The sequence below is a fragment of the Carassius gibelio genome, chromosome A20 (genome assembly GCF_023724105.1).
Source record: "Carassius gibelio isolate Cgi1373 ecotype wild population from Czech Republic chromosome A20, carGib1.2-hapl.c, whole genome shotgun sequence".
In the NCBI taxonomy this organism is placed as follows: Eukaryota; Metazoa; Chordata; class Actinopteri; order Cypriniformes; family Cyprinidae; genus Carassius; species Carassius gibelio.
Window position 1 is genome coordinate 22,928,952 of NC_068390.1, and position 23,719 is coordinate 22,952,670.

General features: G+C 34.6%; 2 protein-coding genes and 1 pseudogene across 2 annotated transcripts in view; all 3 read right to left on the reverse strand.

Annotated features, from left to right (window-relative positions):
- Window positions 1-5,199: 5,199 nt before the first annotated feature.
- On the reverse strand, window positions 5,200-8,529 carry LOC127938247 (acid sphingomyelinase-like phosphodiesterase 3a; annotated as a pseudogene).
- Window positions 8,530-8,847: 318 nt separating this feature from the next.
- LOC127938078 (fatty acid-binding protein, brain) lies at window positions 8,848-9,955 on the reverse strand. Its single transcript, XM_052534481.1, has 4 exons — window positions 9,788-9,955; window positions 9,443-9,615; window positions 9,212-9,313; window positions 8,848-9,122 (listed from the first exon to the last, which is right to left on the reverse strand). Exons 1-4 carry the CDS (start codon window positions 9,858-9,860, stop codon window positions 9,072-9,074), a joined length of 399 nt encoding a protein of 132 aa, XP_052390441.1. The 5' UTR covers window positions 9,861-9,955; the 3' UTR covers window positions 8,848-9,071.
- A 497-nt stretch (window positions 9,956-10,452) lies between these two features.
- LOC127938995 (cAMP-dependent protein kinase inhibitor beta-like) overlaps window positions 10,453-23,719 on the reverse strand; it is a 31,833-nt gene continuing 18,566 nt past the window's right edge. The window contains exons 2-3 of the mRNA XM_052535963.1: window positions 16,377-16,545; window positions 10,453-11,602 (exon numbers count right to left, since the gene is read on the reverse strand). Coding sequence (XP_052391923.1) covers window positions 11,517-11,602; window positions 16,377-16,521 — 231 coding nt within the window. The 5' untranslated portion in view covers window positions 16,522-16,545 and the 3' untranslated portion in view covers window positions 10,453-11,516. The remainder of the gene's footprint in view (window positions 11,603-16,376; window positions 16,546-23,719) is intronic.

Consider the following 23,719-nt stretch of genomic DNA (forward strand, 5'->3'; position numbering starts at 1 on the left):
TCATGTAGTGCCACGTCAAATTCTCATCAGTCAATGTCTAAACATAATTACAACATAGCATGAAGATATAACACATAGGTGTCGGTCAATCCTGATCCAACAAGCAATGCATTCTTAAGTTCAAAAGCCATGAGACTGTGGCTATCATTGAACAGACCAGGTACTGTTCCTACTTAGCCTTTCTAAGCACAATAAAAAAGTTAGCAAGACAATGCATTCCACAAACAGAAGTTACAGTGCATTCACTGTTCCTCAGTATTCAAACAGAAAGTAGCTTTTCCCCCGGACTCATATTTGTGGTTTTAACAGCCATTTCAATGTGACTCTGAATGCAAACTTCTGCATTGTGCCTGACAAAAGAGCTCACTTCTAAAGAGGAGAGAGAGGAAGTGGCTCACGACATTAAATGCTGAGTGTGCACACACAGAAAGTCACATTTTCATGCCACAATTTACAGTTTGGACAAAATCAAAACCTTTGTCATCATTTACTTTATGTATTGAACTCAGTGGCAAAAGTACTGGTATAATTTGTGATTTGTGTGTTGCTAGAATGAAAAGCTAAATTTTTCCTCTGCAAAGAAAGGTTTAGCGTTAGATGATCTGATTTTAACAGCACCGTGAGCTTAAACAGGACAGAGACTCGGCTAGTTCCCTTGAGCTCTTCCTCTTGTGAAAGTCTTGCTGTAGTCTTCATTTATTAACACAAGCCATCGGTCCTTGTGTTCTTTAACATATAGTATGAATGAAGCACCTTTTTACAGAATTTACTAGTGGGTGATAAAATCAACATAGTATAGAACCCAACTGTAATCTGCAATCAGAATTTCACATTATATGTTTAATGAAATGTTCTGTAAATGTAGGTTGCCAAGAGTCTTCACATTTCTATCTGCAATGATCCACTACTGCAGTTTGCACAAGCAAAACAGTCAGTAAGAAACTGTCAGGATCCTGCCCGGTTAAGCACCCACACCTGTTGCTGATCACTGAACCAATCAAGAGCATAATAAAAGCATTCACCTTTACCTCTGTGCCCCGAGTCCTACCTGACAGAAACATATTTTAAATACAGAAACTTCACATTATATTACAGTGTGGACTGCATGCATAATAGTTGGTTTGATAAGAAAGGAAGTGTAAAGCAAAGTGTTAGTGAAGGACTTTTGTAGCATTTGTAAATCACTCATAGGAGAACTTTGCTGGAAAGAAAATACTGAGATCATAACTTCAGATTTGACAAATATTCCAAACTTGAAACTCAGTATATTTTGGTACAAAAGAGGAGGTGTAAAATGTTACATGAGAGATTCTGGGAACACACTGGTCACTTGCAGGAATGCAGTGAATCACTTTCTTCCCATTGCTATGTTGATTTCACATTTGTGCTGTGTCCCAATTCAAGTATGATCTATATTCTACAATATCCATAGTTTTATTTATTTTATTAGTTTATTTGACAGGGACCGTGCACAGTTCAAGCCCTGTACCAGAGTTAGCTGTAAAGCTAATTAACATCTGTGGTCCCTGATAACATTATGCAAGACAAAAAACAACAAAACATTATAATTATGTAATTTATTTGAATTGCTTACCTTACACTCAAATGTAATTATAGGCTAAGTAATTGCAATGTATACATTTTTATCAGTTCATGCATTCGCTGGGAACCAAACCCTTGACAGTGGTGTTGCTAGTGCAGTGATAGACTGTTTGAGCAATTTCAGAACATAGCGTAAGTATGCAAACTGAGATGTAGTCAAAAACTTTTGAGCACATTGTATAAATGTAAACAGAGTGCTACAGATGACATATTTTCATAGGCTAAAACCTGTTATCATTTTACCTCTTCTGGTTACATTGTGAGTTTTCTGAATGTTTTTTTTTTTTTTTTTTTTTTTTTTTTTTGCTGAAAGCCTGAAATAAGGTGTGCAGTTAACACAAGCTCAAGATATTTGTTTAACTATATGTTACAAAACACACCATTAGTAACCCATTTTTATTCTTCTTTTTTATGTCTTCATTTGCTTTTTGCAATAACAAGTGGCTAAATTGGACTACAGGGTTGTCAGGGACATTAACTTAATCATTTTGTTCATTAACAAACTCTTGCAAACTATTCTAACTCAAACTTTAAGGGAAAATGTTTTTATTTTAATTTTGTAATATATATATATATATATTTTTTATAAAGATGTCTGTGGCAAAGTTAAATTATAGCCTACGGTTAGCTTTTTACTTCTGGTTATTGTTTTTAAGCTTCAGAATTTATGAACGTTGTGTAAATGTAAACAAACTGCGTTAGAATTATAATCTGTTGTTGGTCACAAGAGCTAGTTTTCTGCAAAAAGGCAAAAGTCAATGGAAAAATGGGAACCAGGGTGATGTGAACTTCCTGGTTGGTCTACTGTATAAAAATGTATCATCACTGCAGCGTCGGGATTAGCATGTAAATAAATACTGCTTTCTTAAAAATTCTGAAACTTAAATATCTAAATAAAATGAAGAAAACACATTTGACTTTGGACTAAGCTGCATGAAAAAAAGGGTCAGGATCTTTGTAATAATTTCTGTACTGAATTAAATCAACTGGTATGTAATCCCTGCCTCAACTCATAAAATTAACCAGCATATTCCATGAATTCCAATTCCCTGGGGGCGGCCATGGTTACACAATCACCACAGTAATCCACAGCTTAAATAGTGCAGTAGGTCAAGAAGGCCCATCAAAGCAATAATGAGGCCCTGTAACCAGCGTCGGGCTGACCTATGCCGTCTCTAGCATTGACCTTCCCTGTTACAGCTCTTTAACATATAAATTAGACGCAGGACTGCCAGCCGAGCTGAATATATGTGACAGCAATAACTAGCTAATCGAACGGTGAGTAATCTGTTATGATTAGGCCCTTGGGTTTCATGTTTACAGCAAAGGACATTTCCCATTAAAAGGAGATTTGTAGTAAACAATGCATTCTGGAGCAATTCACAAAACCGCTATTTTTGCTAGATTATAAAGGAAAATAAGGGTCATACTACAAAATGTCTTGAAATAAAATAAAATAAAATAAAATAAAATAAAATAAAATAAAATGACCCAGAATTTGAGATAACCCCTGGCTATGCATCAGCCCCACAACTAAACTAATCTAATCTAATCTAAACTAAACTAAACTAAACTAAACTAAACTAAACTAAACTAAACTAAACTAAAATAAAACAAATAAGTGAACAGAACTGAACCCAGCATTTAAAATAATCTCCAGGCTGTCAAACGCATTAAAATGAATTTAAATAGTGGACATAACAGAACACAGCATTTCAGACAGCATTTCAAAACAAAACAAAACAAAACAAAACAAAACAAAATACTGGACTGAACTGAAGCTAGCATTTTAAACAGAGGCTGTCCGCTGTCACATTACCATAATATTTTTTAAATAAAATCAAACCAGCACAATGTCTTTCGTTCACCAGTCCAAGAAGGGAGCCAAAGCTCTCTGAGATTTATGTGGCTGCCAAACTCCGGCCCACCTCGGCACAGCCTTGTGTGGCCCATGCTTAAAGAAAGCCATCCCTCCTTCAGTGCCGCCAGTGTGGCAGGGCAAATATTGACCCATCCCTGTTACATATGAGTCTCTATTGGGAACTCTGAAGAACACAGTTGGCAGAGCACTGATGAATGCTGATTAAAGCACCTCAGCCAGTCGTTAAAACAACCAGCCAGAGTTACCACGGTGCCCCTTTATCTCTTTGTCAAATTTCTGGCTCCTCAATTCTTTTCACAAAGCATTGTTGGTCATCAAAGGCAGTGTAGCACTTGAATGCCAATGACCACATGAAGAGGGGGTCAAGACAAAAGAACTAGACAACATTTCATAAGACCCTCAGCGGAGGCAGAGAGCAGTGAGGGGTCTGAATGTGTATGGGGCCCCTGAATGGGGAACAGGGATGGAGATTAAGACTGGTTTTCATGCATGTTTTTTTTTTTTTTTTAGGTTAACAGGTGACCATGCTTATAACTAGAGTGATATCTTAAAGAATGACAAGTTATATCAGGTAGAAATAACAAGCTTTCAACATATTTAAAGCAAAACTTTTTTGTTGATGTTTCTAGGTTGAAAAGGACAGAAAAAGGCACAAATCTTTTTCTTGTTCATATTTAGCTGCAAATTGCAGATTTAGCCAAAGGTACAATTTTATACAAACAAAGGGTCTATAGAAAATTATGCATTTGAGCAACTACACATTGAATCAAGTATAAAATGCATTACAATCATTCAAAATTATAATAATAAAGTTTTTAAAGTTCCTTAAAATCAGTATCAGTTTTCACAATTTCAGGTTTTATTGTAATACTATAAAAAAGTAATAAAACAAATTGTTTTATTGTAATAATGAGAATTTATAGGGTAAATGTTTATCCTTAAATGGATATGATGTCACAATGAATGTAATCTTACAATAATAATAATAATCTTAATGGTCTTAAATTGGTTTAATTTTCTTTATATAAATTATCGTTTCAAATAGCTTTTTTCTCTTTTTGGTTTTGGGGTGAAGTGAGACATGTATTATTATTATAAGTAGTAGTAGTAGTATTCTTTAAAAATCCATGTTTCTTTTTTTACCAGAAAAGTTTCAAATCATCTTTTTAGACATATAAGTTAAGATCTAGTAACTTTCAGCTAACTCTTTCTATCTGCCTTAGCACACACCTGAATCGTTTTGCATAAACCCTCACATGTGAGGTTTAAGTTGTAGCTCACCATACAATTGTTAAAATACTTTTTAAAGACTGGCTGCTCGAACCTAAGAGCAAGTTCATGCAAACCGTGAGGCTGAATGTCATCAATATCAAAAGCCTCAGTCAAACTGTATTCCAGCTTCTACTTTGACCTTTGTTCCAGGTTTGCTTCTGTGAGATTTAAAAGGAACTGCCAAATATCCTTTGGAGGAAAAAAAGAGACAGAGTGATTATTAAAAGGGATGCAATAGAACAGCCACACTTTGAGTTGGCACCTTGATTAAAACACACCATGTAATTAGAACTGACACTACCATTAATCATTCAGAAACAGGAACTGCTCTAGCAAGAAACATAGTGGTAGTGAAGTAATGACCTTACACACACACACACACACACACACACACGTACATACACATAATGTTTGTTTTTATGCATATAATGAAAACATTTTTTTTAAATAAAAATAAAATTGGTGCAACAAATTGTGTGACCGTAAAACTGACCCTGAATGACGTCACTTTAGTTCCGAAATATTTTGACCAGTTGATCATTGTAGTTTTCCTGGACGGCTGTTGTATTTATAGCATAGGGTAGTTCACCGATGGGGATGTGAGCAATTACATAGGCCTCAGAAGAACAGATGAAATTGGTCAGCAGACACTCACACACCACTGCTGTCACTCACATGGTGGACATACCATTATGCAACTGTTAATTTACAGTCTTGTAATGAAATGGCCCCTTATGATCAGTACAGCGGGTTCTTTCTAAAATTAAAATGCCTTGATAAATCAGACAGAAATATACTCACCATCTCCATTTTTGGTCTTGACAGCTCAAGTGTTTCCTGCAGCCACTGGAACTGCCCAGCAGATTTGGACTGTTGTACAGGTTTGTTTTGAGACTCACCAGACAGAGGCCAAGTTTGATCACAAGAGAGTAAAATCCACCTTCACACCAACAAGTGATGTAGAAAGATCATTAGCTCATTAGCTCAAGTCCACCTTTTAGTGTGTGCACCACATTGTGGAAAAAATGCATATACACATTTATTTGACAGGCTTTGTATTCAAATTTATATAAGATTTTATATAAATTTAAATCTGCTGCATCATACTGTTGTTTGAAACAAAGTATTTTAGCAAGGCTAAAACCATACCAAGCAGCATTAATTATCTCTAAATAAAAATAATTTAAATTAGCTACAGCTTCTGGATTCAACCACAGAGACCAGAGTTTGGTTAAGCATCGTAAATTGCAATTGCAGATGTCGGCAACTGATCCTAAAATTTATTAAATTAATGTATTAAAATGAGATTAAAATAATAATAATAAATAAATAAAAACACATGTAAACACAGCACAGCATAAAATATTTAGAATTAATTACCAGTATATATTTAAATGTATATAAAATGTAAAAAAATATATAATCATAAAAAGATTTTATATTTATAATTTTAAATGCTTTAAAATTTTACATTTTTATGGCATTTTTTATCAAATAAATTGAGCCACTTACGTTTGAAATATTTTCATTAAATAATTGTTTTGTGCATTTATATATTCTTTTATAAAATATACGTTTATAAAATAGAAATATACTATTTATAAAACAAAATATTTATATAAAATATTTGCGTTTTAAAAAATAAGTTGTAAGTAACTTCCAGTGCATACAACAGTATGCAAATATTCCATTTAAACAACCTGAACCTAAACAATCTGCCCTTTATTTGACCCCAGAACTGTTGTCTTGGTTTGAATTCCCAGCTAAGAACTTTTGTTACCCTTGGGTTTGAAATACCTGTGGCCAGTACTCGTGGTTGCCCAGGGCCAGATAAACTGGCTGCTGTGGGAAGAACGGATGTGTGGTGAGAGTCACATTTGCAATAACATTGATCACCACATCAGTAGACAGTTCTTCTTTTGGGAGGTGTTCAGGGCTTTCTCTGCAGTAAGGTCACACAGGAAATCACCAAACACACCTTGGTTCATTGCAGGAATGCCCTTGGAGGAAAAGCAGACTTTGGTGTGGTCTTTTGTGGCATGATAGGTTGGATCCAAGTGCAGGTCTGAGATTTGCCAGAATTTAGCTGGAATTTAAAATGCATATGTTCAAATCATTTCACAAAAATGTAAATTACTCCCCTTAAAAACTGATATATCAAATATTTTGTTGCACTCGGGAGCCATGCAGATATTTAATTTTATTTTTGTCTATTTATTTTTTTATTTTTTTATTTTTTTGCACGGACCGGAAAAATAATTATTCAAAGTGGACATTTGAAACATGTCACCAGAAATCATTTACAACTGCTCAAAAAAATATTTTAAAATAAACAATTTATATTATTTGACTGTTAGTTAATATATATATATATATTGTATATATAATATACTGTTAATTTTTATATTTTATGACTGTTAACTAATATATATATATATATATATATATATATATATATATATATATATATATATATATTAGTTATATGTATATACTGTAATTTTTATATTTTTTGACTGTTAACTAATATATATATATATATATATATATATATATATATATATGTATATGTGTGTGTGTGGGTGTGTGTGTGGGTGTGTGTGTGGGTGTAATACCTGCTCATTAAGTTGTGAAAAAAAAAAAAAAGTTGTGAAGTTGTAAAAATAACCTTTTTTTATTTTTATTTTTTTTCTTGAGCACAGAAAATCTAATTTCACTAAATCTAATTTTGGCGCAGTTGAACATTTATTACATGACTATCTGCTCTTCTTAATGTAAATTAGGTAATAGGGTTATTTTTGTTATTAAACTTCATTCAATTTGAGAAAATTTACCTGATTACGAGTAATTTTAGACTGTTAGGGTGTTAGATTTAACAGTATATTAAGGACACTTTATTGACCTTTAGATTAAATATATATATTTTTTAAAGCTGTGGATCCAAGAAAGACTTTGGTGTGGTCTTCTGTGACATGGTAGGCTGGATCCAAGTGCAGGTCTGAGATAAACATATATACGAGATGATTTCCCCTAATAATATATCAGATGATGCAGCGGAATCATCCTCATTGTAACTTCACACATCACAGTTTATTCGCTATAGTTTAGAAAATGTTAATAAAATAAGACAAGAAATCAGAGTTACGGTAACTGTGTCAGAACAAATTAATATTGATAATGTCAGACAACACTTAAACAAAACATGGTCAGGTCAAAGTGTCTAAATAATTTTTAGTCCCAAAGTTTTTGAAATGTAACTTGTAGTCCACTGTATGGAGAATCTTTGGGGTATAATATGTAACAGTTTACTTTATTTTGCTATCCTCGCTTACATAAACTATAGTGGCCTGCAACCACTAGTAAAAATATATCAGTATTATACCTGGTGTCTGGATAATTTTTGGATTGACTGTATTTTACAATCTGTCAATATGCACGTTGATTTTAAGAGATTAATATTCCATTGTTTTTTTAAACAAATAAAAATATCAAAGTCCCATTACTGCAAACCAGGTTAAATAAAACAACTGTACAGTAGGATAAATGACAAGGCATCTGTTAAAGCAACTAAAAAGAAAAAGAAAAAAGACCAGAAATGCACACGCATGAAAAGTGTAGAAGCGACAGAGCAAACTTCAGGAGACATGAAGAACCTGTAACAGCCGAAAAGACTCTGAAAAACTCTGCAGGTGTTTGAAGACTTTATTAACTGGCTCAACGTAAACCTGCAGGATAGAAAACTGATCAGACAATAACAGAACGAGCAAAGCCATTGCTGCGAGTGTCCGTTTTATTAAACCGCATTTGTGTTAAGTTTAAATTTACACTGTAAACCAAAACAGGAAAAAGCTGCCATCACGTCACGTGACGCTTTATTTTGCGCAACCTTCTGCTGACGCGCACTGATTGGACATCAAAATCAAAACGATCTAAAGCCTATATAAGATATATATATATATATATATAATATGCAATAGCAGAAATTTAAATTAATAAATTGCGACAACTTTGCCTGAACCTGATATTTAGTAGCTACTTTACTTGTTAATTCATGTAGGCTACATTAATCTAATAAATGAACACACAAGACATTATTTTTGTCTGGTTCTTTATTACAAATGAATCGTACAGACTTGAAAGTATTTAAAAAAATGGATCAAAAATATTTGTAGTAAATGCTTTAATAGGCTATATTTGGAGGAATTAAGTGCAACGGTTTCTTTCTCCTTTTTTTTTTCATTCCGTAAAGCATCAGAGCACATGGTATCTGTTACTGGTGACGGAGAAGGACAAATCCTCATAATACTCCCCAAAATTATGCTTTTTCATAGGTACGCTCAGCCACCACGTCCCCAAAGGTGAGTTTCTATAATACAATTGAAATCGACAGTTAATTAAATAGCCTGCTGCTGTTGAGTATATTGTCTTTAAAACAAACTGTACAAAGAGCCTTACCATCACCATCTTCCCGTCCTTGATCTCCCGGACAAAGGAGGTCTCTTTTCCATCCCACTTCTGCACATGAACAAGCTGGTCTCCATCTAGCACCACAGTCGACTGGTAAAAAGAACACATCACTGTGCATTCATCTCAGACAGAAAGCTTCAGACAGAACACATCTGCTCTGTTAATATGCATTGTTCCCAGTGGATTTGACTATGAAACATATTTTTCTTCTAAACCTACTTTACAGTGTCGGTCATCTACGGTGGTCTCGTCAAACTCCTCGCCCAGTTTGAATGAGATCTCGGTGTTCTTGAAAGTACTCTGTGTTTTTTGGACCACTTTGTCTCCCTCTTTCGAGATGATTAGGGTCGGCTTAGTCACATTTCCAACTTGTCTTGTTGCAAACCCAATCCCTTAGAAAAAATCACATGCACTTAAATCTTATTTTGTTCAATAAAACCATTGTTTAAATACACTTGAGATGTGTCTGTAATTACAATAATAATAAGTGGAAAATTAAAATAATCAGAAATAATGAACTGCATTAATAATTATAATTATCGATAATATTATGATACAACTTACCTAGAGCTTTCATATACTCATCAAAGTTCTCACTGCTGACCAGTTTCCATGTGCCACAGAAAGCATCAACCATTTTTAAAACTATGCTTTTCTGACCAATAAACAAATGCTAAACTTTATTTTAATTCTCTGTAGAAAACGTAGCTGCATTTTCTCTTTGCAGAGGATCTTAAATAGTTTTTTTCAACTCCATGACTATGGTCATACAGGAGTGGGAGGAGTCAGATTTCCCATTGGCTGCAAGTCAATTTTTTATTATTATTATTATTATTTATTTTTTTACAAACTGTATGAATACATTTGCAGCCCTTTCTATTAAATGCTTTGTTTAGTTCAATTAACAGCAATATCAAATGTACATATTGCATGTTCATGGAACAAAACCCAGCATTTGATTTAATCTACAAAAAGCATAAACATCAGTATTCACCTAGACATTAACACACAAAATTTATAAACTATACAAATTAATTTTCTAGGTAAATAGTTCCATTTTATAATCCTACTTTGTTTATATATATATATATATATATATATATATATATATATATATATATATATATATATATATATATGTGTGTGTGTGTGTGTGTGTGTGTGTGTGTGTGTGTGTGTGTGTGTGTGTGTGTGTGTGTGTATATATATATATATATATATATATATATATATATAGTACCCTCGTATTATAAAACGTACCTTTGGTGTCCTCTGCTGGTTACATAAATTACCACCACTGCACAAAAATTCAAACTACCAAAATTAAGCACAGGATTTATTATAATTTTTAAACATAGCATAATGGCATTTTATATGTAGCTAACCACAGACAAAATTACAAGATTTATGGCCAGGTAAATAGTAAAATAAAATAAAATGTAATTCTCTAATGGAAACACAGTGAAAAGATGAAATAGAGGAAGAACAACATGTCTCCACAATCATATTTTTTTTACTGCAATCAACAACAGCAAAGAAATATCTGAGACAAGCACTTAAGATGACGTCCGAATGACATGACCACAGATGTTTGCAGCAATGAATCAGACAGCTAACAATCCAATCTGAGCTCACGCAGGGCAGCACTGACAGCAGTTACGCACAAAACAGAAGGCTTTTAAACAAAACTAGCAAATATAATGTACAATTCTGTATTTACAAGAAGAAAATATCGTTTCATGTTATTCAACTCTGTTTCTTATCTTCTGGGTCAAATGTTAACAATACATATCTTTACAATACAAAACACAGATGATGTGGTGTTGTACAAGGACAGACAAATATTGTAAGATAAAAAACTTTACTTACATCACCAAATGGAATGTATTTACTTTTTTTTGTGCAAAAAGAGACATTTTGCCACTACATGTCAACATTCAGAGAAGAATGCTATTATGGAAAGTCTTAAAATGAAACAAAATATCCCTTTTTAAAATGAGAAAGCAAGTCACATCTGTTTTCATAAGACACATAAATCAGCCAGTCGTTTGGGAAAATCATGACAGTGGGTCTTTGGGGAAAAAAGTCATCGATGTATGAAATGAACAAATGTTGATATTTGAAAAACACTTTCCATTTTAATAGGAATGAGCTGTTTTGCGCTGGCCCACATCCGAATGCCAATCATAGGTGGTCTTGATGTTGCATAGCACAGAGTAACAGTTGTTTGGTCAATGGGACAAGAGGTTGTGAGTCTCTCATGAGGTCAGATCACTGTGGCGCTGGAGTAGAGTTATGAGCCCTCTGTCTTTGCCTCCTCTGTGGTTTCTTTAGGTGGGTCAGACGACGATGAGCTCTCTCCGCCCTGTTCGCCATCATCTGCGTTGAGGCCAAAAATACTCATTAAATGCAATATTCTATGTGGATTTGTTCTTTAAGCAGACATGCTCATCCAAAGCAATTCAACTACAAGCAAGTAATCTAGTTTTCATTGATAGTGTTCCCTGTAGCTCTCAAATCTCATTTTTCACTGTTTTCTTTGTCAGTTGATCACTTGACATGCCAGGACCAATGGCACTTGGCATTAATATAGTCAAACCTGTTGTGATCTAATAGCACCATTTTTTGAAAATGAAATCTGAATGCTCTAACTGAGAAGAAAGATGAAAATTGTAGTCTTTTTCAGACACAAATCTACCATACTGCTTTAGAAGATTTGGAATATAGTGTACAAGTTGTGTAAACCAGGGGGTTTTAAAACTTTTTTATGACTATATTCAATTCAATTCAATTCAAGTTTATTTGTATAGCGCTTTTCACAATACAAATCGTTACAAAGCAACTTTACAGAAAATTATGTTTCTACAATATTTAGTCGTAGCTTGTAAGTAATGACTGTCCGTTTGTGCACGTATAACAGGATTTAAAAAAAAAAAACACTATAGAATATCAAGTGTCTATTATTGGTTCTGTATTTTTTCTAGCCACCATAAAAGTACTTTTAGATACAATTTTAGGTATGAATGTGAAGAGAAACAGAAAACATTATACATAAATACTACTATATATATATTTACATACATACACAGTCCAAGAAAAACCCTGGTATAAACAACTTTTATGATAGTTTTACGATGAGAAGAAGACTTCACCCTTTGAACTTGGATAAAAATCTCATTGATCTGTTCTTTGAACTAAAAGACAATTCAATTTTGTATGACAGTTATAAATAATGTCCACTAGATGGCAGAAGAGGTAGTTCATTATTCATCAGGACCCAGTTACAGCACACTGTTGTCGTGCCAAAGAAAGTTATATAGGTTTGGAACGACAAGAGGGTGATTAAATGATGACATGATTTTCAGGTTTGGGGACACTAACTCAGAGACAGTATTCTGTTTATTATTTAAAACAGGATAAATAATGCATGATGTGGAATAGGCAGCAGATTCAACACTGCTGAGAATCTCCAGCGTCATCACAAACTGCTCATGGAACATCATTTGCAGGGATCACATGTGATGCCTTTGAGGCTTATGTGCAACACAGAGCAGATCAAAAGTGTTTGTCTGCAGGCAGTTATTGATGCACAGGAAGGGTCAGTCATGATCTAATCCTCAAAGAAGGACTTTATCAGAAGTGTGTGCATTTAATCAAGGTCATTGCCTTGAGGGTTATATCACTAATGTCATTCTTTTTGAATGTTTTCCTATTATATAAATTGCACTGGACATGTATCAAAATTCTACCACAGGCAGGGGCGATTCTAGGATTTTTTCAACTGGGGGGCACAAGAGGGGCCACGATTAATACAGAGGGGCCAATCTTGTGTTGTTTGAACTGTATATCCAAATCATTTCAAGAGTTCAGTAACCTTTAAAATCAGTAATAAACAGTGATACCCTATTATATTTTAATAGCAGTTATTCACTGCTCTTAAAAAAAAAAAAATCAAATACAATTTGTATTAACTTTTCACTTTACAAAAGTGAAAGAAAAACTGTAATAAATAAAAGAATCCAATGTATGAATAGTGTACAACTCACAAATAATAATAATCAGAATAACATTAATAATTCATAGAAATAAATACACAATTAATTAATTAATATAACTACTATAAATTTAATATAATTTCATAATATGTTTTTGTTTATTATCCACGTCCCATTCAATTTGCATAGCAGCAGTTGCAGTAAATTTGCATTGACGAATAAACAAAATCTACTTATGTCAAGGCTAATTAATCTTGAGCATATTGATTTAAAAATATCATATATCCATATTTTGTTAGAAAGCTACTTGTTCAAAAAGGTAGCTTTAGTTTAACATGTAAAATATGTGGATCCTATAAAACAGCAATCGCGGAGCACCATGGTGATTTAGAACGCCAACTGAATTTATTAGGAATCTACAGACGCAAATAGACTAAAGGTGTAGAAAAATAAAGACCTATATGTGTATTTTGGACTTTTTTTTCACCACAAGTCTGAAAGAAGATATGTTACTGAAGACAAACAGGCCCAAATCTCAAAATTGACCAGTAAAAAAAACGATGTTTTTGCATGTGTCCAGAGGTGGGTAGAGTACCCAAAAACTTTACTCAAGTAAAAGTAAAAGTAATTCTAGAAATATTTACTCAAGTAAAAGTAAAAGTACTAGTCTTGAATAGTTACTTGAGTAAGAGTAAAAGAGTATCGGATAAAAAATCTACTCAAGTAGTTAGTTACTTTGGGTCATATATACGGAGCCTATTTTTATTTAGATATATAGATAAATGTATGTAATGTGTGTGTGCGTGTGTAAATGTATATATTTCATCAGCCTTTACTGCAATTTATTATAAAACCCTGTCTGTTTACTTAAGTAACAGATATAGGTTTCATGCCATAACATATTTTTAATACGACTGACTTTATATTAAATGTGAATTTAACATTGAAAGTTAATGTGATATAAATATTGCTACTAATCTTTCATTGTTCAGAAAGAGAGCAAATAACATTAACATTATTAAAGATCATTTTCACTGACAGTCTAGATTTCAATCACTCTCAGAAACTCCCATTAAAATCACTGAAACTGTTAACACTGTGAAATCAATATCTTAATTATAGATTCGTACACACATCTGCACTTTGTTGTTTCTGACGAGAGAATTCGCCAGAAAGAGGTATTCAGTCAGCGAGCGAGTGAAGGAAGCACCGGCATTTCAGCGATGACTCATCGGAACACCTCTGATTGGCCAATGCATTCAAACGAACCGTGTGTGATTGGTTATAATGCGCAGCGCTGTAAAAACGCGTCTGTCTCTGGCTCAGCGCCAGCAAGCGATCACAGATCTGAATTTAGCAGCTGATGATATGACTTGCTGAACGTACTCGCACCGGTGTGATTGAATTAAAATTAATACAATCTTAATCGGCTATTTTTTGTCTTTTGGAAGCTGCATTCAACTTGACTCCCCTCTGTTATAAGCCACACACGTACAACAAACTACTGTCATAGTGGTATCGTGTACTGTAATCGAATGTAGCCCAAGTTATTACCTGTTAAACAGTAGACAGCACACGCGGTGTTCATCTAATAAGGATCTCCACCGCAAGCAAATAATAGCCTTTGCAGATTTGCTTTCAATTCAGTGCAGTTCCATAGTCCCGTTTTCAACGCTGTTGATGCTAAACGTTACAACTCTGAGTGAACCGCTTCAGACGCTCAGTGCGTGAGGCAGGGAACTGAACGAATCATTCAAACTGATTCATGAACCAATTCACTCGTTTGCCAATTGGTTTGATCAAGCCTTTGAACAGAATTGACTCAAAAGAATGAATCATTGGCGAATGGGCATCGCTCATTGCCCAGAGAAAAGTAGACGGCGCGTTTGGAATAAACTGAAGCATTTATAACATTTATTGCATTAAGATAAAGTAACGAGAGGGGCGTCGCTCACAGTAACGAAGTAAAAGTACAGATGAGTTATTTACTAAACTGAAAGATTATAATTTGAATTTGTGAGTGACAGACAAGTAGAAATGTGGGGGCACACTGGGGGGCCAATCAGTTTTCAGGAGGGGCCAGTGCCCCCATGGCCCCTCCCCTGGCTACGCCACTGACCACAGGAACCATCACTAAGGACTTTCTGACAGCATCCAGTGGCAGTCTAAAAGTTAGACTTACAGCCGACCCCCTGATGACATCATACAAAAGCACTTAAGCATTGAGAAAAGTGTATATTTGAGGACAAGAGTGTTCTTTTCTCAGTAGAAAAAAAGAGGTGCTTTTGTCAATCACAGCTTAGTCTCGGAGACTCTGCAAACATCATGGTCCATTTTAGACATCAGGGGTACACTGCATAGATTAAATTAGCCTAGTTAACTTAATGTACTGAACTAGTTTCAAGCCCTGTTAATTGCATGATTCCCTTGCATATGTTTAATTACACTGCAGTATTTCATCCAGGTTATGTACTTATATGCATACTTTTAATTAAAATTTGTATTTTACTTTGCTCATTATGTATTGTTTATTTCGTTTTTTGTTCATTATGTATTTCTTATTATTTTGCTTATTGTGTATTGCTTATTATTGCTTTTTTATTATTATTCATATTTTCTCTTTATTATGCAACTATATTATTATAGTAATGTATTATGTATTTACATTATACATTACTGTTCAAAAGTTTCAGTCCTTTATGCCTACCAAGGCTGCATTCATTTGAAAAAAAAAAAAATTGCAGTAAAAGCATTATTATTGTAAAATATTATAACATAATTTGAACATAACCGCTGAATATAATTGTAATAATTTTTGTGGAAACTGTGATATATTTTGTGTGTGTGATACATTAATTCTTCAAAGACCAGCGTTTATTTGAAACAATAAACATTTGTAACATAATAAATGTCACTTTTGATCTTTTAATGCATCCTTGCTGAATAAAAGTATTAATTTTTGCTGCTGATATCCAGTGGAAATCCAATCCTCATTAGCAAAGAGTGTTGTTTTCTTTACTTTTCATTCATTTGCACTATTTTCATCCCATATTTTGCCTAGTCATAATGTTGGCCTTGTAAGCGCATACTTTGATTATTGGAATATGCATCGGAACTAATAAAATAGAGCCAGCTGAACAAAAGACAGCATACAGTACCTCCTACTGAAAGCTCGGCTAGTTTATCAGGTAGGTCGGCAGCTCCAGGACCAGCTGTGGAACCTAGAATATCTGGCAATGCATTCCTCCGGCCAGTCCTGCCCGTGGCTGCAAAGTCAGAGACAACAGGTTCCACATCAGTCATCTCTGGTGGTCTTCATAGCATCATCTGAAACAAACCAAACAACATGCACTCGATCAAAGTTCTATATCGTATGATAAAATACTAGATTAGCAGAACTCAAAAAGTTATTCAATTAAAAAAAAAAACTCCAAAAGATAGGGTTAGTTTTCAGTGCCAAACTTGTTGCTATGTTGCCAGGGTGCTGAGCTGTGGTTATTTACTTCTGAGTGCTTTTAATCCTGTTGCTATATGAACAAATTAATATCCATACTTAACTAAGCCATGTCAGTGTGAATCAGCATCATTTTAGGCAACAACTAATAGAAACTGATGATAGCAGTCATCTATCCATGTTAATCAGTCAACAGTACGAAAGCAGCAACAGCGTCAAAACAAATAGAGATTTTTCTCTACTGCATCTCTAATGAGACTGTCCTCTTCTGCAGGGAGTGACTGAACCGAGTCGCTGACTACTCCTTATCTCCCCACACACCACCCACCCGGCTTACCTTCAGCAGCGTGACTTTACCCCTTATCATTTACTTCAAGGCCTATAAGGGCATTGGCTTTCACATTTACCTTTCTCTACCTCATTCAGTTGACCACACTATGTAAGACGGGGTGGCTTTGAGGAATTTGGCCAGCGTCCCTTCTGGGATATACTCTGTGTCAAGGAGGATTACAAATAACATTCATTGTGCTGGCAGCACAAGACAGAATTTCCGAACTGCTTGGCATTGCCTTCCATCTGCAGAAAGGCTTGATTGGCCTTTAGTTAAGTGATTCTTTAGTCTGAGAGTCATTGAATCATATGTGACTGTGCACATAGCCTGTGGGGAAAATTCACTACTGGAAAGGGCAGAAGCGAATGTGGGAACAGACTGACTGATAAATTGCATCATCAGCCCAACAAAAAGACCTTTTATTCTTTTTCTTTAAAACAGATAGCTTTGCACAGCAGATAAAATATATGGGTTACACTTTATTTTACTAGTCCACTTTAGACATTCTACTAAATAGTAACTTTGTAACTACATGTCAACTACATATCAACTAAATCTCATTATTTGCAACTACATGTCTACTAACTCTCAGAGACTGTTATGGTAGGTTTAAGGTTAGTTGAATAAGTTGACAAAGAAAGTGTTATTTCACCACATTTAACAGTATTTTTCTCCTCTCCAAAGAAAATCCATATCCTGTCTGGCTAAAACCATTATTGCAAATTAGATGGCACCACTGTAGCTTAATCATAAAACATTCCAATCGATTTTCATCCCTGCTTCACCGGTGCTAAATTTAACAGAATCAAAACATCACTTTTGCTAACGAAAGCTATTTTGTTGGAATTAAGCTTACTTTTCTTGACGTATGGAATCTGGCCAACAGAGGACATGCATTGTATCCATATAAACTGAGTTTTCATAATATAGCAGCAGGCTAAAAAAGTATTTTGTTTTATTGTAAAGATGCAAAGATTTCTTTATATTCAGTGACTGACTGTCATGGCTACTCTTGCACCCTTAAAGTGTAATGCCAGTTCAAACTTCCATCAGAAGTGTATTTAAAATTCAACTTGAAAAAAAAAAAAAAAAAAAAAAAAAAAAACCTGAAAATTAATCAAAGATTTTCATATATTTAATATTATTACAGTATTTATTAATATTTTGAATAAGATTTTATTTTTAGATTTTCAGTTTTCATTATAGCTTTAGTAATTTTGTTATGTTTTTGTCATTTTAATTTTTCTTTTTTATATTTTATTTTGCTTATATTTTGCTTTAATTTATTTCAGTTTTAATAATTCTAGTGCTTCAGAATAAATTAGTCAATTGTCAAAGCAACATTTCCAATTTTTTTATTTAAAATGTAAAATTTTCCATTTACTATTTAGATTTATTTTATTTCAGCTTTTTAATAGCTTTAGTTAATGATGACAACACTGAATTAAGCTGCACAATTATTTTAGGTATTTAAAAACAACAACAACTGTGTGGCAGAAATCACACTTTCATGTTTAAATTTGGTCAGTCGAACTGAACTAAGACTCATGTCGCTTTTTCCTGTGGGGAATAAAATGAATTATCAAAATGTCAAAGCTGTTCTTGCATGGTAATCACTCACAATCATGTTCTGCTGTAATTTAGCTTGATGTATTATTAATAAAATTATGCATCAGGTCAGGATTGGAATCTGGGGCATCTTGGACATTAAATGAAAACCTCTAGATAAATGCATTACACACTTCTGCACAGAAATCCTATGATGTTAAAAATAGTTTTCTCCTTTAGTCATGTCTTGGCTTGCCAAGGACACCATGTGTGCTAGGACTCCACTGGTGCCCTCTCAAAAATGAATATGTGCATGACGCCTCTGCATGCAGCCATCATAAATCAATTAAACATCAGTCAAAATGTATCTTTTCAGCTTATTCATATTTTCATCTGTGCTTTCTTATTCCAGCTCCTTAAACAGGTGTTGACAACTAGACTAATGTCTATTTCTTATGTTACTCTTACAATCAGAAATCTGATTAAAATCTTACAACAAGTACTATGACTTATGAAATTGTAAATGAATGGCTCCTATGCTTTCGGATCAGTAAGCCTTGGCTGGAGGTTTAGTAATGAAGAAAACTGTTGCTTTGAAATGTTACAGACTTGAATGGCTTCAGTGCAATTTTTGGTCGGCTCTTGATGCAGAGAGATATGTGGGACACCAAATCATCTGAGACAACTGCTGCCACTGCAACATTTACCTAAGTGTATTTACCTAAGAAAGTTCTGTAACACAAAGTAACTACATGGGGTAGGGTTAGGTTTAGGGGTAGGTTCAGGGTTAGTACCTAGTTATTACATAGTTATTGTAATTACTATAATAAGTACATAGTATGTACATGAGGAACAGGACTGTAAAATAAAGTGCTACCCACATTTTAGTAAGAAAAATAAATGTAAAAATACATCTTAATTAATTTATGTTGTGTTAGGGATGTTCAAATATTTCTTACTGAAAAACAACACAAAAATAAGAAATGTTGGGGGGGGGGACTATAAATCTATATGTACAGTGTAAGGGAAACAGGTCAATTTAGCTCAAAGGGAATCATTTAAGATTTTAAAGGGAATTTGAACAGAATCACTGTTTCACGGCTGTTCACGGAGACGCGCCTGCGGTTCAGTGAACGAGCCGTTTAACATCAAATCTGCGCTGGATACTAATATCCAAACTATAGTGAAACACTATCAATTAGCACAGTAACAAGATCGGCAGCTTAAGACATTAACTTGTAAGCACAAAACACAAGATACTTCTCTTTTCAATATGAATAAGGCTTTATTAGATAAATCTAAGACATATAAACTAATCTAACACATAAACGCACGCACACACACATTCACACAAGTTGCAGGAATATCGAAAGTTAGGGAAAGATGAGTTTAAGAGAATGGAAATATGGAATCCCAAGTTTACAGCAATACGTTAAATTGCATAGACATGAACAACCATCAATCACGTAATTAGCCCTTGCATTGAGTTCCTCAATGTGACTAAATTATATTAGATACACCAGCACAACAAATATCTGGGGATACGTTGCCTTAGTTTCCTGTGAAAGGGACTCCCGTTGAAAGGGGTATCCCGGTGTCGCTGATTGGCTGGAAGTTCAGTTGGCTGAAGTGACGTCTTGGGGAGCCCGTGCTTGGGCGTTGGCTGAAGCTGGAGTTGTGTGGCTGGTCGGAGTTCAAACGCGCAGACGAGGTCGACGTTACAAAACTTAACTCAGAACACGAAACTCTCAAACGGAAAAGAAAAGAAATAAAGTTTGACGAGACTAGGTTGTGTTCCTTCTCATTGTGGCATAAGTAGCAGCAGGCAGGCACGCTGGAACCGCGCTCGAAGAACCATGATGACTAACCACATGGCTAGATGCTACAAGCTAAAGCTAGGTAGCAAAGCTACAAGCTAAGAGCAGGCATGACTGATAGCACGAGCAAGGCTGGAACTAAAAGCAGACTAAAAAAAAAAACATGGCTAATAGCAGCAGGCAGACTAGAACTAAAAGCGTGTCCAAAGTTTTTAAACTTCCTTGTTGGCCACCCCTCAAATGTTGCCTTGACCAATCAGATATGTTCTTGGGGTGGGTATCATAAATCATTTGTTTATCTTACCAAGCATGTGGTTCTTGCCTCACAGGGTCTAATTTTGGACATGATTCCTATAACATGATTATGATATATTTTACAAATAAATGATTGTCAGGACAATATCAAGCAAGAAAATGCGATTATTTGAATACTAGACATGCCTAGGTATCCTATAGTTATCAAAAGACATACACAATAAGTGATTATACATGATAGTCAAATGTGTGGGTTACACGTAAATGAATATGGAGTTAAGCAATGGAATGATTCATTCATAAGTCTTTTTTGAGTTCATTCTGGTCCATATATAATGTATAAAAAGCAGTTTCTTTGCCATTCTCTGGCAAAGGGACTTTTCTGTGAAGACAAAGGTTTAAAGCCCTTCCCCCTTAGGAATTTCAGTCTGGTTTCACTGGCTGAGGGGGGGGGGGGGAGTCAATGCAAGTATTTAACTTGATCTCCTGGGTTTACATGTGATGTCCAGCGTTGCATTCCAATCACGAACAATAAATTTGACAATCTCTTCTTCGAATTAAAATTGTCAATAATTGTTCTATTGGTGTTAATGTTGAAAGCTGTTGTGTGAACAAGTTGGTTGGTTGGTTATCTTGCTTGGTTCTTGTGGCACTAGAACTGATTTATGACTTCCTGAGGAATTCAGCTCATGTTTCAATGCACACAGCTCTGATAGACTCTTTGATTTGTCTGATTTGACTCATTTCTGCTACAACAGTAAAACAACAAGAAGAAAAACATCTTTGTGATATAAAAATATAATTTTATTTAAAAATAAGAAATGTTATTCCAAGGAAGATTAAGAACAAAATGTATATTTTAGCTGATGTCACTACAAAATAAACTTATATGTAAAACAAGAAGAAATAAAAAACTACTTAAAATGTATGAAACTATATAACTATATAAAAATTATTGGTGTAAGGAAAAAAATATACTTTTTTTCATTCCAATCAGTCTGTACATGTAAAATCAAATATTATGAATTTAAAAAAAAAAATTCCCTGTGTCTGTACCTTGGATTTTTAGTTTGTAGTTTTGTGTATTATTGTTGCCTTGTTCCCCTCTTACTTCCCTGCTGCTCTATTCCCTTGTTTGTTGCCATGGACACTCATAGTACCACTCACATCTCCTTGTTGGTTACTACCTTACTCATTAGTTCATTGGTTCAGCTTACAGTAAAGCCCTAGTGTTTCCCTTTCGTCTGTATGCTTTTTAATAGGGAGTGTTCATGAAATGGTGCTGCGATTGAGATATTGACCCAGTGAGCTGTCCCATGTTGGATGTTCTGCGTTTTCTGCAGCAAAAATTGAAAAGCTCCAATCAACAAAAAATCTGCCTGGAGGAGGACATGTATCAGAAAATATGAGAAGTACGAGAAGGAGGGTCAAGGATCACAGCTGGAGAACTGCAGAAAAAGGGTGAGTTTGGAAGTCAGAAAAAAAAAATTGCACAGCACCTACATCACCACATGTTGTCTTGGAGGGCTTCAAGAAAAGAAAATCACCAAAAAAAAAACAATCTCCAGCATATTCAGTTGTAAGACACGACTGAACCTTCAAACAGGACTGGCTTCTATGGTCAGATGTAACTAAGTATATTACTAAAATAGTAGTACTTCAATCAGTCCCGGGATCAGACGGCACTAAAATCAATGCATACTGTGACTTATAATGACACTAGTACAAAGGCTCCTCGTGTATAAGTAAGCTCTGTGAAACAGGCAAAACAGGTCCATTGTCTTTTGTCAATATAATTAAGCACTGCACACACAGAAATCACATTTAAAGCAGCTTTCTGTGAATACACATACCAACCTGATCCTGTTGCAAAATATGCAAAGGAATTTCACATATCGCATGGATTCCTATTGAAATTACTAGATTTCCCCTGTGAAAATTTGCTGAACAAAAGTAAATGTGAGTGTACTTTATACACTATAATATTATGTTTATGTGGATATCGCTTTTTCAACTAAAGCAGGTCAATAATAGCTAACATTTGAACTAAACGAATCAGTTCTGCAGCCAAACCTTTATTCTGAATCTTCTACACGACAACAAAAAGGCAAAATGCAAGATATCTTTCACTCAGCAGCTGCTCTGCTTCGGGACAATTCTCTCGGCTGGGAAGAGCTCTGCCACCTGAGACAGACAACTTAGCAACCAGCACCAGAATGAGCAACAAGGCAGGCAGCTTACTCTGCGACGCTGAACCCCCTTGTGAACCCCACAACAGAGATTTGCGGCAAAAGCAGCACAGCTGCTACCACGCACACCTGTGCCCATGTCGCTATAGGCATTTACCATGTTTACCAGTAGCAGTATAGTCCCACAGAGCTATCTGTGTCTAGTCAAAAAGTCCAAAACAATCTGTTTAGTCAGGTACTGTAATAAATATTAGGGCTGGTAATTTAACGCGTTAATTAGATTAATTCTGGAAAAAAATAACGTGTTAGTTGACTAATGACTAATATGAGGCATGGAAACAACTTATTGCATGATGAAGCATAGGGATTAGGGAATATCCCTAAAATTCAAGATATGGGGAAAATCGCCTGTTTTTAGATTGTGTCTCATATTTACATCACATAGGCAAGGTGCAATTAGTGTTGTCAAGGTACCAAAAGATTTAGTCTTTAAAAAATTTATAAAAATATTCAACAGTAATAGCAGTATCACATACATTCTACTAAATAATAGTAATATTTCTAGCACAATGCCTTTGTGGAAAAATAAACTGAATACCTTTAAATTGACACTGGTTGTACTCAAATGAAACGGTAAAATGCTTGTGAAGTGACTCACTGTTGTTTATGTATTTATGTCCTCATTGAGACGGCAGATGCTGAAATTACTGCAAGCGTCACATGCTTCAGTCTATGTAGTAAACAAACCCGCACGTCTCTGCAATTCATTCACACAGAGATGCGCATAACATGCAGGATTCATATTTCAACCAATTTTTGCAGCTTAACATTTACAGATACTGGTCCATATGGAGATTTGATTTGATTAATTTATGGTAACTTTTACAAATTCCGTGACTGTCCATAT